Here is a 16829-nt window from a genome sequence, read left to right as displayed (position 1 = left end):
TTTTTTAAAGTTTATACTAATCATTAGAGGAATTCGGGATCACTTTTTGGTGAATGAATTAAGGTTTTCTAGAAGAGGCATTTCAGAGAAGCACTGAAGGGAAGTGGGACTGGATTTGACGTTTGAAACCAGGAGATGTAGAGGCCCTCCAACCCGATACCCCAGCACTGTGTTCTGAGAACTGTGCTGGCTATTCATCATGGGAGGAAGAAGATGTGCAGAATCTTGGACCTTGCCTTATATTGGCGGGGGGCGGGGTGGAGGGGAGCCTTTGCACTTTGCATTTTCTATTCTCGTTGCAAGCAATGCTCTTCTCTCATCTCTTCTCATGACCACTGCCTTACTTTATACAGATCTTGTTCAAATATCTCAGAGAGGACCACACCATTTAAATAGCCTCACTCACCCTTATCCCATTGCCCTCCTTTATTTTTTTCATAACATTTACCATTATATGACATTAAATTATCATTTGTTTCCTTGTTTAATGACTGTCTCTTATGCTAGATGCAAGCTCCGTGAAGGCAGGGACAAGCATCTGTCTTGTTCTATACCGTGTACAATCCCAACATCTGGAACTGTGCTTGACGTAAATGTAGGTCTCCAGTATTTGCTGAATGAATGAAACAATTAACACTACGGGTATCCAAGGTAGTAGACGATGGACTGGTAAACCATCAGTTTAGCCTGGGAATTCCTTTCCCTCATGATTTGCAAAATTTTGTATTTATTTTCATTTTTCTGAAAAAGAGTCAGCTTTTATCATGTATTCAAGAGGGTCAATGACCCTCTCAAAAAGATAAGGGCCCATAGTCCTGAAGTGATTAATATTGAAAATAAATGAACATAAGTTCACAATAAAGAAAAATACATGTAGGCTGCTGTGGAGTCTCTCCTCATTTCTCAGAGAATATCAGGCGTGCTCTGCTGCTGATCTTGGCTCCTATGGAAGCCCACACTGAGGGCCCATCTCTGTCCTTTCTAATCTTATCCACCCTTCATAGCCACCCTGTAATGTCTTTCTGGACTATGCTGTAGGAAGAGACAGAGAGGAGAAACAGATTTGAATCAACAATCCACTGGAGTTGTCAAACATTCACGGTGCAAAAGAGAAGAGAGATGAATCAAAGATGATCCCAGAGGACACATCTTGATGGCTGCGAGCAAGTCGGGACCACTGACCAACAGGGAGTCTCTCTTAGTGGGGCCAGAAAAGGTTCACAAAGCTGAGATCAGAAAGGAAACCAAGCATGTGTGTGGGAGAGTAGAGACAGCTTCAGGCTGCGGGAACAACTAAAAGTCTAAAGGGGATGGAAATAGCTTACCATATGCTGGGAGTATGGTGAGGAGGAGAGTGGAAGGAGATGAGGTAAGAGCCAGGTCATGTTGACTTTGTAAGCCTTGGTGGTGATAACATGGAATTAGGACACAGGCCATACATATAGATATTAATCTAAATGCAGCAGAGAGTCACTGAAGGGTTTTAATACAAAAGGAGTGACATGATATAATTTGTTTTAAAAAAATTAGTCTGGCTGCACTGTGAGTAGTAGTTTGGAGGGTGGCAAGATTACAAGCAAATCTAATGAAGTTATGCTGCACTGCAGTTCGGTCAAGAGATGACAGTAACTGGGGCCGGTCTGGTGGCGCAGCAGTTAAATTCACACGTTCCACTTCGGGGGCCTGGGGTTTGCCGGTTCGGATCCCGGGTGCGGTCATGGCACCACTTGGCAAGCCATGCTGTGGTAGGCGTCCCACATATAAAGCAGAGGAAGATGGGCATGGATGTTAGCTCAGGGCCAGTCTTCCTCAGCAAAAAGAGGAGGATTGGCAGCAGATGTTAGCGCAGAGCTGATCTTCCTCAAAACAAAACAAAAAAACAAACAAACAAAAAATTAAAGAGATGATGGTGATGACGAGATGGAGGGTGGCAACAGTGGAGATGGAGGGAAGGGAAGACAGTCCAGATATATTTTGAAAGTTTTGAACTTGCTGATGGATTGATTGAATGTGGGAGTGAGAGGAAAGACACTTCAGGTGACGCTTTGAGGACTAGCTTGAAGGGGGTGTGGTTCATGAGACAGGAAGACTAAAAGAGGGGCAGGTTTGAGGGGCTTGATGATGGTGGAAATGAGTAATTCCACTGGGGAGTTGTTGAGTTTGAGATACCTCTGAGCTATCCAAGCAGAGATCTAAAATGAGGCAGGTGGTTGAACAGATGTGTCTGGAGAATTCAGGCTGGGCTAGATATAGATTTAAAGCCACAGGAATGTTGAGTACACATAGGAGAGAGTGTAGAAAAAAAGAAAAAGGACCCAGAACCTGGCCCCGGGGCCATGTCAGGATCAGGTGGAGGAAGACAGACAGCAAGGGCCTCTCAGAAGTGGCAGGTAGACGGACAGGAGGAAAACCAAGAGACAGTGGTGTGAGAGCAGCTAAGAGGGGCATGTCATGAAGTGTTTCATGACTTTAGAGTTCAGTGCCAGCAAGTTTAAAACTATAATTTCCAAAATTCTCTGACAGGAATAATCTAATGAATGTAATTAAAAATGAAAAAATGAATTTAATCCAAAATGGACAACAATGATTTCTAGCTCTAAGTCAGTATGCCACTTAGGGCTTCAGCAGAAAACAGATGAACATACTCAAATTGGTATAATTTCAAGACGGTTTATTTACACAGGGATTCTTTACAGAGGTGTGAGTGGAATCACAGGTGTAGTGATAGCATAACCCAGGTTTAGTAGCCCTGGTTGTTCTTTCCAGGCCAGAAGGGACAAAGAGAGGGAGCAGTTACTGGACTCCAGAAGGAGAGAATGCTGTAGTTGGCTACCTTGCGGGGAGCAGTAATCTTCTGTTGAAGGGCATAGCCAGCCAGAGGTGACCTTGCCAGGAGCAACCCAGGGTAATTATTACTCTGAACTCCCTGTCAGTCCCCTCTCCAGTCTCCTGCAGGGGTTCCTCATTGGCCCAAACCAAACAGAAACCAGAGGGCAAGGAACCCCCTCCATGTAGTGTAGTCCATTCAAATCAACTTCTTGGGCCGAGAGCAGGGTAGACAAGGCAAAGAGTGGATCCAGAGGAGCAAAAGGGAGACAACTGGCACCCTGTCAGATTAAGTGTCATTAGCACGCCTTTGGTGTTGTGACTGTAAAGCCAGAGTTTGGTGCAGAATCCAATTGGATGTCTTTAAATATAAGCAGTGTGACCCTCTCACCTTGATAGAATGTGAAAAGAATTCTACATAGCTTCAAGCACTAAAAAGCTTTATTGCTATGTTGATAAATCAAATAGTGAAACAACATGGGTGGGTTAGAGACTCAAATTACACTTAAGAATTAGATAATACGTGTAACCTGATTCAGGTGACAGGGGTGGGGAGGCCACCCCATTTGGAGGGCATGGGCTTGGAATTCCTATTGGCATGGCAACCATAAAAGAGGGCTCTGCTTCTCCCTCGAGTTCATGCAGAAGATGATTCTGGAAGTCTACACTTCCAGACCTCATCCTCACAACCAACCTAGAAAGCACCTGCAAATTGTTCGTGTAGGTAACCCCAGGTTACTTGGTGGTTACTTATTGTCTCCTTCAGTGAAAGTGACTTTTAGCTTCTCAAAGATTTAAATTAAGTGTAGAAACGATGAAGTAAGTCAAACTCACTTAGTAGTACTATTTTCCAGTTAGGTTTGAGAATATAACACACTTATAAACATGTGTATTCTATGTTTATATTTAAGTATTAAGAATATATAAGAGAATTTGGACTATTTGCTTTGGGATTCAAATTTTTAAAAACTTTTATTACAGAAAATTTCAAACACATACAAAATTAAAAAGAATAGTATAATAAACCACCACATACCCCTCATTCAGCTTCAACAATTACCAGCTCGTGGCCAATTTTGTTTCCTCTTTGCTCCCACTATGTACATTCTTCCTCTATTATTTTCAAGCAAATCTCAAGTAGCCTATAATTTCATCTATAAATATCTCAGTAAAAAATGCTAAAAGATAAAGTCTCCTTTTTTCTAACATAATCACAATATCATTATACAACTGGAAAAAAATGACAATGATTCTTTAACATCGTTAAATATGCAGTCAACATGCAACTTTCCCAATGGCTCATAAATGTCCTGTTTTCTATTTAGTTTGCTTATTTGAATCAGGATCCACACCTTTCAGTTGCTTAATATCACTTTTAAGGCTCTTTAATTTCTAAGTTCCTCCTCCATTTGTCTCTCTTTTTTTCCTTGCATTTATTTGTTAAAGAAACCTGATTGTCCTGCAGAGATTCTCTCCACCTGGACTTTGCTGAGTGCATCCTTGGAGCAAACTTTCACATGTTCCCTAGCCCCTTGTGTTTTCTGTAATTGTGAGTCCAATTTGAACTTGTCATTCGATAACTGATTTAGGCTTGTGATTCTATGTTGAAGGGTGTAAAAGAATTGTATTAGGTTTGGAAATAGTATTAGCATATTTAATAGAAGACTCTCTAATTTAAATTTATTTTTTTAATTTATAAGAATTATTTAGGTACTTGGGAATGCTTATCTGTCAGAAAATTGAAAGGCCGGAAAAGAAAATTGGATATGTTAAATTTATAAGTGCAATTTACAATGTTGAAATGTATTTAATTTACTTTTATGAAAGATTCCCTTGAAAGAATTTTAGTTACTAGTCTTGTAAATAGAAGAATAAGGTTTTTAAATTGAACTTGAAAGCTTAAGGAAAAGCTAGACTTTACTGTTACTTCAATAAATTGAATGTTAATTAAAAACTAATCTGTGAATAATCTTGTACAGGAAAGCTGCCTCATAGACACGAAAATACTCATGTCAGCATAAAAATGCTTTTACCCTCTTCTCTCAAAAAATCAAACCAAAGAGAAAAAAATCACACCCAAATAACATGAGAACAAGGATGGAAGCCAGCAGTCACAGGAATGGCACCTGACTTAGCAGAACAGAGCAAAGCTAAGCCTGCAAGTTGTACCAAGGCTCAAATAATTGGTGGCACCAAGTATTTAGGAAGAGGGAGTGAGGAGGAGGCTGAAAATCGATGGAATGTTTGAAAGTCAGTATAAGGTGAAGTTAGACCCCAGACTCCTTTACCTATTAGCTCATCCTAGTCAGCACTGGAAATCTGAATCCGAGAGGCCTGGACTCAGGAACACAATACCTGGGGCGGGCAGGGGGGAAATGTCCAACAGAGAGCTAGTGAGGTGAGTTCCTTGGCTCCCTTGCTTGCCCAGCTCCAGAATGCCAGCACCCTCTGTTTTCTGAGCCTGGTCTGCTGCCTTCCCTGTGATCATAGGAACCACCCAATTTCCTCCCGATGAATTCCTTTTCTATTTAAGTTAGTCTGAGTCAGTTTCTATGCCTGCAACCAGGAACCCTGACTAAAATAACATTTCACACTTACATTAATTTCATTCATCCATTCTCCATGAGGGTAATTCCATGTCAGATTTGGCTCATCATTTCACCTGCAGAATCTAGTATCCTGCCTGGCACTTAGTAAGCACTCCCTAAATGTTTATTGGAGAACTGAGTGAATGAAGACTTCCTTGCATCTTATATACATATACTCTTGACTGTATCTTATATATCTCAATTATAGAACTTAGCACATCAAATATATTAATTTCTTTAAATGTCTCTTTCCCCTGTTAGAAAACAAGTTAAGATCAGAGATCCTACGTTGCTCATTTTTAAAAACCAGTTCCTAGGGAGGGCTAGTACATAAGAGAGAGAGAATGAAGAAAGGCAGGAAGGGAGGAAGGAGGGGATATGGGGCAGACATTATGCTACTGCTGGACACTCAGCAAAGAAGAATAGAGTGCTTTCTGCCTTGGATGCACAGTGTGGTGAGGGAAATAGGCAAACAGGTTATTACAGGGAACATTTGTCGGAACATAATGTGCAAAATGCTTTGAAGAGGACGGAGAAGACTTCTCAGAGGAGGGGAGAGACCAAGGGGCAGATGGAATAGGACGAGAAGGCACCATGAAGTGAAAAGGATGGTGTTAGAGAGAGTGTAGGGATGATGGATCACAGGCTATTTAGAGCAATGATGAGATTGTCCCCTGGTCTGAGGTAGCCTTTGGGGAGTTGAGATAGAGAGTAAGCAGTAGGTTAGGAAAATGTCAAGTGGTTTTATGATTAGAAGGTAAGAGGAGTAAGTTTTCTGACTGGTGAATTTAAAACAATGAGCTGGGTCTGCTCTGCCTTGTCTCTTTCTTTCTCTCCCTCTGCTTCTCCTCTCTTTTCCTTTCTCCCTCTCTATCTATATCTTTCTTCTTCGTCCTTTCTTTCTCTCCTTCTTCTTCCTTTTTTTTTTTTTTAGTGGCCTATCTTCTGCTCTCATGCATTCCCATCTGCTCTATTTTGGGTTAAGGGGCCTATAGTTGTCTGGCTGTGCTAAGTGACTAGGGGGCTGTGCCTGCAATTGGGGAGCTGGTGGGGGGAATATGAGTACGCCCAAATGACTGCAGACTTAGAGCTGTAGTGTTCAGTCTGCTTTATTAGAAAGGAAGGCAATGTTTTGATCTCCATCTCTTTTAGTTGTTTATAATTTCAGGAAGGGAAAGGAGGGTGTTATTTATTGGCCTTCTCAAAACCCAACAATCTAGAATACTGAACACCTGGGTCAACTTAAACCCCAACAATGTGGAATATCTAACACTCGGACCAAGAGAATTAGAACAAGCAGTAGGAAAGATATGGGTATCGAGTTAAAAGGATCTAGAAAACCAAGAACAAGAAAAGTATAAGTCAAGGTGGCTGTTGCAACCGTTTTGTTTTCTTGAGCAAATCAGATAATATGGGACAGTGACTCTCAAGCTTTGGACCCTTCACTGGTAGCTGGGGCACTTGTTGAAAACACAGATGTGTGGGGCCTCTGACTTGCATTCAGATCTCAAGTGGGGCCCCTGCACCTGTATGTTTAACCAGCCTCTGAGGCGATTCGCACTCCAAAGTTTGAAAACCTCTGCTCCAGAGTATATGGGATCCCAAATCATTGCACTCAGAAGCAAAACAAAGTTTCAAAACATTTCTAATCATACTGGAACCAAGTGGGCAGTTTTCTGCAGAACACAAGTGACACAACTGAGACGCATATTAGCAATCGATAGGACTTGAGAAAGACAGGTGATGCTGGGGGAGGAAGAAACATGATGGGTGTGTACTGAAAAGAAACTTGGGCAAGGAAGGAAGTGGGGAACAGTTTAGGCTGGGTAGGCTGAGGACACAATCACAGGCGGAGTTATGCAGTGACGAAAACCCAAGGATGTGGTATGCAGACATTCTCTTGGGAACCTGAAAGGATGGCACAGAGAGGCAGGGAAGAGACCTTGCTTTCAGAGTTCCTGTTCCAGCCAGGCTTCTAGCCAAATGTCTTGAGTCACCATCCTCTGGAATCCTGTTTCCACTGATAACTGGCCCAGAGAAAGGAATACCTCCTCCATCTACCTTGATAGAAACATTGTGGAATCAATGATGGGCTCTATAGAATCACTCCAGTGGTGCATACACTTACAGGCTCTCCGTGGTTGAGATTACATTCAAGAATGCTTTGTAAAGCATAAAGCACTAAACAAAAGGAAGACTATTACTCTGATTCTCCTGGGTTGCATCTTTCTTGAGGCCTTCCTCCTTGAGATAGTGCTCCTATGACCCTGGATGACCTGGCTCAGAGCCTTCTTACAGGCTGGCGTTGTGTTGGTTAACAGTTTGTAAGTGCTCAGCCATTTACATTGAAGTCATGAATATGAGGCAGCAGGCGTTTTTCTTTCTTTTTTTAAATCAGTGTGCAGCCTTTTCTTCCTCCCCCACCTACTTCCTCCCTGAGTCAGTGTTCATGAATCCTCTTCTCACGGAGACTTCTGTCTTGACTGCCCACAAAACAGTTTTCCTATGTGCAAGAAACCATAAGGTATTACAGACAAATGACTATTGCTCATGAATTGAAATAGGGCCTCTATTAAAGGTGACTGACCTACATATTTTCCAAACTGATCTACGCTATTTTGTCTCTGTGAAGCACGAGACAGTTTGTAGAAAAGTTCTGTTGCCCTCCAGGAAGTCAAGTTGAAGAGTGTAGGGATGAACGTAAGCATCCTGTGCTTTCTGTAAGCACTCACTTCTGGACTGTGAATCTATGTCAACTATTCCCAAACAGGTGTTTATTTTCAGCCTGCGGTCATCAATTCATTCCCTTAATAAATATTGTTTTTGAGATCTCTCATGGAGCAGACCCTGCCCTAGGCCACAAGGATACAGTGTTGACCAAGATGGAGGAGATCCCTGACTCTCAGGAGCTCAGGTATAAATGTGCTGTGATATTTTCTGCAAGGTAAATAGTACTTACACATCTCCTGTTATAGGACCAAATTAGCAAACCTGGAATGTTTGGGGGTGGGGGTGTGGAAGGAACAGGAGGCAGTAAAATGGTACTCTGGGGAGTAACAGATTTGCAAAGAACAGGATTCCTCTAATTCCTCCAACACAGCATTCTTGCTTGCTCTTTCCCTATATCATAATGCAAAGGCACTTGCAGTTTGAGTCCCAGAAGGAGAGACTGGAACAAAACCTGGAAGAGAGCAAGGCCTGACAAAAAGCCGGAAAAAGAGTAATTAGCTAAGAGTTCTGCCTAGCACTGTTCAGCTTAGTGAATCTATCTGGTCACTGTAATCATTTATTCAATACCATGGACCAGCATCTTTTTGCTGAGTTTTGAGTGTATAATATCATTCTTGATCAGCATTTAAAGAGCTTTGAAGACCTAGCTTAGACTGTTGAAATTAGTGAATTGGGTTCTTATTTTATGTTTTGAAGAGGTAACACATTCACACAGTTCAAAATCTAAACAATACAAGAGTATAGAGTAAAAAGTCTTCCTTTTACCTCTGTTCTCCAGCTGCCCAGCATCCCTCCCCTGAAGGAATCAATTCAGTTAGTTTTGTGGATATCCTAATTTTATCCATATTTTACAGATATAGTAAGTAGGATTCTCAACCAGCTTTCTAACTTGAGAATAAACCTCATCTCAGCCCTGTGGCAACCTGTCCTTCTAGAGTATATCCTGTTCTACAGGATTTACGTGAATCAGAAGTTCAGATTTTATTTTCCAGATGACTATAGTGTGAGCTGTCCTCAAGGGGAAAAAGAACAGGAAAAACAACTAGCAGAGACATAAAAAAATGTATTTTAAGGTGTTAATACTCTAAGAGAATTTCATGTCATCAAACCAATCTCTACCAAACAAGGTTATACTGTCAACTTTTAAAAATCTGTTTTCCTAAGGAAAACTACACCTGGTTCCATCAAGATTACAAAAATAACAGTCCTTGCTAAGTGCTATGCAGTGTTCTAAGTACTTCCTATATTTATATCGCATTGAAACTTCACAACAATCACATAAGTAAGTACATTTTATAGGTGAAAAAAATGAAGGACAGATAGTTAAGCAAATGTAGTTTTCAAATTAAGGCTGGGACTCTAGGGCCCTCACTCTTAATCTGCATGATACTCACTATCCAATATGATGGAGAATAGCCAAAAGACAGCATGTGACATTTTTTGTTTATATATTTTTGTTCTTGTTACTCAAAATCTTTTGTTCTCAGGCCAGCCCCAGTGGCCTAGTGGTTAAGTTTGGTGTGCTCTGCTTTGGTGGCCCGTGTTCAGTTCTGAGCGTGGACCTGCACCTCTGATCTGTCAGTGGCCATGCTGTGGTGGTGGCTCACTTACAAAAAGAGGAAGACTGGCGACAGATGTTAGCTCAGGGCGAATCTTCCTCAGCAAAAAAAAAAAAAAAAAAAACACACACTTTAGTTCTCAAATTTTAGGATCTATCAAAATTACCCATGCTGTTTAAATGCAGAGTCCCAGGCCTCAGTACTGACCTAGAGAATTAGAATCTCTGGGGGAAGGGCTCCAGGAATGCTTATTTCAACCAGCACTGCCAGTGATGCTAAGGCAGGTGGCTCCTACACATATTGTGACAAATGTCGTACCTGTGTTTTCCAAAGTTGGTCACAACCACAGCCCCTATCACACATACTCTGTTAGTTTCTAGAATCTCATCACTCCTCTTTGAAGAGGTGGAGTCCATAGCCTGGGTGGGCTTTTCTATTGGTGACTAGTTGACCAATAGATTATGGCGAGAGTGCTCTTATGTGACTTCCAAGGCTGAGGCAAAAAAGTTGATTCAGCTTCCACTTTTGCTTGCTAGAACACTCACTCTTGAAACCCAGCCACCATGCGGTGAGGAAGCCCAAGCTGCCCCAGAGAGAGGCCCACATAGCCAGGAATGAACAGCCAGTACCGACTTGCCAGCTATGTGAGCCATCTTGGAAATGGATCTGGTCCCAGTCACGCTGCCCAGGCTGCTGCAGCATGGGGCAAAGATGTGCCTTCCCTAGCCCCCAAACTGCAGAGGCAAGAATTAAATGATTGTTGTCCTTTTAAGCACTAAGTTTGAGCTGGTTTGTTATGCAATAGACAACTGGCATAGTCCCCTTCTAACTCAATAGTCACTCTGCATTTCTTCCCGTCAAGGTGAATTCTCCTGGGCCCTCTCTAAAACATTCTGAAAGCATCCTTGTCCAATGTCATTTACTTTCGCAGATTCTTCTAATCACAGAACCACTCATTTCAGACTTCTGGTTATTTCAAGTTCTCATTATTACCTCTGAGGCTCGGTTTTGCATCTAAAAAGCACTGGTAATAAGGAGGCCTACCTTAATGCTTTATAATTAAAGGAGATAATCCGTGTAATCTTTTAGCATGGTGCCCAGCACACGTTTTCTCTTATTATTCTTATTAAGTTTGTTGCATTCATATTCTCCATTTCTTTAATGCACTATTTTTTTTCCTTACAGCTTCATGCCATTTCACAGGCTATTCTCCATGCCTGGCATGCTCATCTCTACCAAGTCACTTAGACTCTTACCCATCTTTTAGGACTCTACTTCTCCTTTGGAAAGCCTTCTCAAGCAGTTAACATCTCTCTGTGCTCAAATAGCACCTTGGAGGAACCTCTATTATAGCCCTTAGCCATTGGATTGTAATTGTTTACTTGTCTCTTCTCCACTGGACTCTTAAATTCCCGGAAAGCAGGGTCAGCCTCTTTGTATTCTCATCCTCTAACATAGCGCCTGGCACATCTTCATTCACCACCTACTGTCTGTGCTCCTGTGCTAGGAAACACTGTGGTTAAGTAGTTACCGGATCCATGTTTTGGCAGACCTGCCTGAGGACAAAACAGTTCCACCTCCTGCGTAGCCTTGAAAAAAGTTAGCGTCTCTGAACCTCATTTATGAAGGTAGAGGCAACAACTTCTTAAGACTGCTGTGAAGATGAAGTAAAACAAATAGCTGCAACAAGCCCATCACATGGCAAGCAATCAATGACCAGGATGTCACGAAATGCTTCCCCAAATCCTCTTTTCGGGCATCCCCGCTCTAATCCTCCTTTAGGACCCCGCACTCTGCGGGTAATCCCTCTTTCCCGGATTACTCTGGGCTCTCTAAACCTCTCCTTGGTCATTCCTCCAGCTAGCGAGTCTGCCGTTTCAACCACTGAATCCAGGCGTTCAGAAGCCGTTCTTCCCCACCCCTAACTCTCCAAGCCCTTTTAGCCTTCCCCGGGCCTAAGGGGTATGTCAGAGGCCTGATTTTGCGAAATTTAAACATCGCAACAATCTGGCTAGGGTGTTCCGGGCTAACTTTCGAGACCCACAGTTAGGAGCTTTGCTACCCAGTTTCGGTCTTGCCCTCTCTTTGAGTAAGGAGCCGGCGAAGCAACGTGACCGCAGTCGTTCCCTGCAGCACCAGCTCCGACCGTGCGCAATGCAGGAACGTTGAATGAATGAACGATCGCACGAAAGAATGAATGGGCGACGTCGGCGGCCGGGCCTCTGTTACGTCGCCCACCGGCGCGGGCGTGGCTGAGGATAAGAAGCCTACGGGGCGCGCACCCCCGAGCCCCACCAACGCGTGGCCCGCTGGGCCAGGAGCGCCGGAGCTCCGCGCCGCCTCTCCCAAGTCCCTGCCCCTCTGCGGCGCGTCACTTCCGCCCCCCTCTGGCCGGGGCTGGGGCGGGGAGCGCGGGGGAGGGGGCCAGGTCCGAGGGAAGACCGCCCGCGCCCGAGCAGGGACTACATTTCCCGAGGGGCCTCGGCGGCGGCGGCGGCGGGCGCGGCAACGTCCCCCGGAAGTGGAGTCCAGGACTTCCACTCGTGCGTGAGGCGAGCGGAGCCGGAGACGAGACCAGAGGCCGAACTCCGGATCTGACAAGATGGCCGGGCTGCCCCGCAGGATTATCAAGGTAACCGCCCAGGCCGGCCTCCGGCTCCGCGCTCTGCTCGTGCCCGCTCGGGGGACCGGGCGACGCGGCCCCTCGCTTCCTCCGGCCCGCGGCCCGCGCTGGGAGGCCCGAGGCAGCGCGGAGAGGGTCTGGCCGCGGCGGCGAGGGAAGTCGGGCGCTGGGGAGGGGGCGCCGGGGAGACTTCCGGCCGCGGTGGGGCAGCCCGGCGGCGGGGACCCGGGGCTTCCAGGCGGCCGCCCCGCGAGCGGGGAAGGCCTGGCCCGCGCCCTGGCTGAGGGTGGGGCCGCGGGGTTGCGGGGCTCTGGTCCCGGGCGCGGGCCTCAGCGGCCTCTTAGACCACCCCCCGGGCGGAGGCCGCGGGCGCGCGGGAATCGCGGCGGGACCGCGACTCTGGGCGGGGGTTGTGGCTCGACACGGCCCCTCGGCGCCGGAGCCGCTGCTCGGCCCGAGCGGGAGCGCGGGGCTGCGGCAGCCCCGGGTTCAGAATGAATGAACCGGGAGAGCGAGGCCGGGCGGGGCCCTGTGCCCCGGGAGGCGGCTCCGGGAGGGCCGCGCGTCCTGCCGCCGTCGGCACATGTTGGCTCCGGGCTGCCGGGGTCCGGGGACGCGGAGCTTCGCGCCCCGCTGCCCTCGCTTCCGCGATCTGTTTTCTTTAAATACGTTTCCGCTCGTTATCTCGGCGAAGTGATTTTACTCTGGTTGGCAAACTCTTTCAGAGCTCCTTCTGTTCAGACGAAATAGTTTAACACAAGTCGGGGCGGGGTGGGGGTCACAGGTATGGGGGACCTTGTGAAATGTTTTGCGCCTCGATTTTGTGCACTTTAGTAAACCGTTCTTCGGCTCTTGATGAACACTATTTTGACGCATACGTGTGAAACCATCAAGAACTCGACATCTTGATATTGCTGATACTTGTATTATTGTCATTATTGTAAATTACGTGATGTCAAGTCTTCAGTGTGAAATGTTTCTTACAATCCCCCAAAACAAAACTTGAAATTTTTTGTGAGTTTTGATGAAGGAAATTAGTTGAACTCTGCATTGCTCAACATGCGAGTTAAAGTGACTGAATTGCAGCATCGTTTTGCTAGTGAGCGTGTATTTAATCTAGTCTGTTCTTCTCAAGTTTTGGGGGGAGCTGATACTAAGTGAAAGACCTGTTGAAAGATGAAGTATTGTGTAGTGTTTCGTGCGGTTGCAGTTAAGTATGTCTGAGATGGGGGTGTGTGTCTGACTTAAGGTTCTTGATTTAGAGAAAGAAGACGTTTTGTAAGGTAGGTATTCTTAGAGAAGTAGAACAGATTGTCGTTGGTCGCTGGAGTCTAATAATGTGAATCTTCATAGTGCGAAATTTGTTGTATGAATGGATTTATCTCGGACTCTGTCCAAGGCAGTTTAATTGCTGTATGCTTTGGAAGGTCCTTAAAACGCGGTTTTAGTTATAATGCAGTCACGTGGCCCCAGTGATCATCTTTATTGAGGCCCCAGTGAAAATGAAGGGTGGAGGATAGAGCTGAATTTTTATTGACTGCTATTCAGGTTATCGACTAAGTACGTAACAAATTGACAGTCAAGATAATTGTCCAAAATACATAATGAACTGGACATTTAACATAAAGTTTTCCATTTTTGCTTGATTCTGGAGATATTCTGCGGTAATATGAAAGCCTTGAATGGAAAAATAAGTTCTGTGGAATCTCATTTATAAACTTACAGAAATGATTTAAGGCAGTAAGTTGAAGTCCTCATAATTCAGTTTCTTTGGCACACAATATTTATTTTACACTAGGCATTTACATCTTCCTATTTAAAGCAAGACAGTGGTAACTCGTGTATAATCTTAATTTTACAGTTTCTTGTTGATAGCATCTCTCTAATGAAAGATGCTTTGATTTGGGCTTTATTTTGTAAAAGTTAGGTGGTTTTGCTTTAATACCATTTACAGAACTGTTTTCTCCAATCCCTAGAAAGGATTCAAAGATTATACTGTTTTTTCTAGTGCCCATGCTTGTATGATGTAGTTTTTCCATAATCAGTGAAAATGTTTATTTTTTGTATGTTTTTTTTTCCTTTTTCTCCCCAAAGCCCCCCCAGTACATAGTTGTATATTCTTCGTTGTGGGTCCTTCTAGTTGTGGCATGTGGGACGCTGCCTCAGCGTGGCTTGATGAGCAGTGCCATATCCGCGCCCAGGATTCGAACCAATGAAACACTGGGCCGCCTGCAGTGGAGCGCGGGAACTTAACCACTAGGCCACAGGGCCAGCCCCATGTATCAGAGTTGTTTTTTTTTTAAAAAAAGTTTGCCTCTTCTCTGTGAACCACAGTACAAGATCCTATGTGGAATATAGTGGTGGTGGTGGGATGGTAGCTCTACTGTCCAGAGTGATAGGAACATACCATACCTCCATTGGACAACTATTAATATAATGCTAGCTACCTCAAAATGGTTACTTACATTTGGAAAGTTCTTCAGCCCCTTGATAACTGGAGAAATCTTGTGAAGTAGACAATGCATTTTATAGTCTGAAAACCCATTCAAACGATTTTCCTAGGGTCTTGAAGCTGGCAAGAGGCAGAACTTGGATCTTGACTCCGTGTGACCTTCCCCTGCCTCTTGTTATTATGAAATGATGTAATATATGTAAAAGTACCTTGATGACTGTAAATGACTATTGAAACGTAAGATGACTTTTTGAATTACTATTCACCCAGTTGCTGTCCCACTCAAATTTTTATTTCCAATCCAGTAGCAAATTCTCTGGGCTCTACTTTAAAAATATGTCCTGAATCGTACACATTTCCCCATCTCTCTGAAACCATTGTTCGATTCCATCATTTGTTGCCTGGCCTACTCCTTTTAAGCAGCACCTAGTGTAATTTTTTTTAAAATATAGATCTTGTCACTCCCCTGCTCAGAACTCTACAAAGGTTCTCCGCCAGGCTTTGAGTGGAATCTTGCCTTTTCCCCCCCGCCAGCTACAAGGCCTTACAGATATCTGGGATCTGCCTACCTCTGCGATCATCTCCTGCCCTTCCCTGCTCGGATTGCTGCACTGCAGCCGCACTGTTGCTTTGCTGTACCCTGAACAATAGGAGGCTAAGCTTGTTCCAGTCACAGGGCTTTCCTCCTGTTTATTGCATTGCTTGCTTTGTCGTATTGTTCAGTTCTTGGCTCACATGTCATATCCTCAGAGATTTACGTTAACTGTCCTAAAATACAGTCCCCCTGCCCCCTGTAGTTTCTCTTTATCCCCACATTCCCCTCTCTTCTATATAGCACTCAGCACTACTCGAAGTTATATTATTTCCTATTTATCTCTACTCCCACTAAAGCTCCATGAAGTCAGGGAGGCACTCTTGGATGACTTGGGCATTGCTCTAATGCCTAGAACACGTAGTAGGCACTGAAATATTCATCTGCTTCAGTCTCTTCGGAAGAAAGTTATAGGAGAGTTATTCTATATCGTAATTTGACATTGTTCCTGCTTAGTGGATTCTATCTGAACCGATATTTGAGCTAAAAGTTACTCTCTAATTCCACCCATAAATTCATTAAAAAACAAAACAATCTTTTATTTGTTGACTAGGAAATACATAGAGCACAGCATTTGAAAGGTTCTAAAGGAAACACAGAGGGAAATTAAGACTCTCTGAAATATCCTTCAGCATTCCAGTTCTCCTCCCAGACAACCGCTATTTATTTGTATTGTGTATCCTGCCAGAAAGACCAGAGTTTCCGCGCTTATATGTTAGGCCTATTGCCCTCCTCCTCGTGCAAATATCTTGAGTCCTCCTCCACCTCCTCCAATATATCTTCTGGGTAACTCATTTTTAAAGGGCTGCTTTGTGGAACCTTGTGGTTAAGATCTTAATTTAACTAATTGCTTATTGATAACTTTTAGATTGTCCCCCAAATTTTGCTATATAAACAATGCTGTAATGAATAGTCTTATTTAGAGAGGTATTTTGTTCTTGTGTGAGTTATACTGAATCTTGGAAGTTCTGTGTTTAGCAAGAATTTTTACAATTTTCTTTTCTCTCCTCCCCTGGGCCAAAGCTCTTTTAGACTCTAAAAGTGACTGAGCAATTAAAGCTTAAAGTCCCATAGGTTAAAAGGTACCTAACGTAAGAGGTCCCCCCTAATCCATCCATCATAAAGAAGAGCCAGAGTTATTTTGAGAATAAATAAATGAGATTTATAGTTGTGGCCTTGGTAAAAAACAAATTTATTTCAGTTTTACATGTTCCATTGACAGAGTGAAATTCTTTTGTCTTCTCAAAATTAATCCTGAAAACAATAAAATATACCTGTAGGAAACAGTAGTTAATTTACTCAACAAGTTGACTGACTTGATTAAAATCTAGGAAACCAAACCTCTGAGATTAGAATTTCACCAGTCTTTCCTAAAATTTACTTTTCTGGTTGGTGAGGTTTAGTTTCAAATTCTTAGAAACCTGACGTGATCTGACTTTGCATTGAGACTTGAGTTCTG

At 43.8% G+C, this 16829-nt stretch overlaps 1 protein-coding gene across 1 annotated transcript in view; it reads left to right on the top strand.

Annotated features, from left to right (window-relative positions):
* Nucleotides 1-11993: 11993 nt before the first annotated feature.
* The window catches only part of UBE2N (ubiquitin conjugating enzyme E2 N), a 33963-nt gene continuing 29127 nt past the window's right edge, over nt 11994-16829 (top strand). The window contains exon 1 of the mRNA XM_014841254.3: nt 11994-12335. Within this exon, the coding sequence (XP_014696740.1) occupies nt 12306-12335 (30 nt within the window). The 5' untranslated portion in view covers nt 11994-12305. The remainder of the gene's footprint in view (nt 12336-16829) is intronic.

Source organism: Equus asinus, chromosome 4 (genome assembly GCF_041296235.1).
Source record: "Equus asinus isolate D_3611 breed Donkey chromosome 4, EquAss-T2T_v2, whole genome shotgun sequence".
NCBI classification, from domain to species: domain Eukaryota; kingdom Metazoa; phylum Chordata; class Mammalia; order Perissodactyla; family Equidae; genus Equus; species Equus asinus.
Note: the sequence above shows the minus strand (reverse complement) of the source record. Positions and strands in the feature narration are given on the sequence as shown.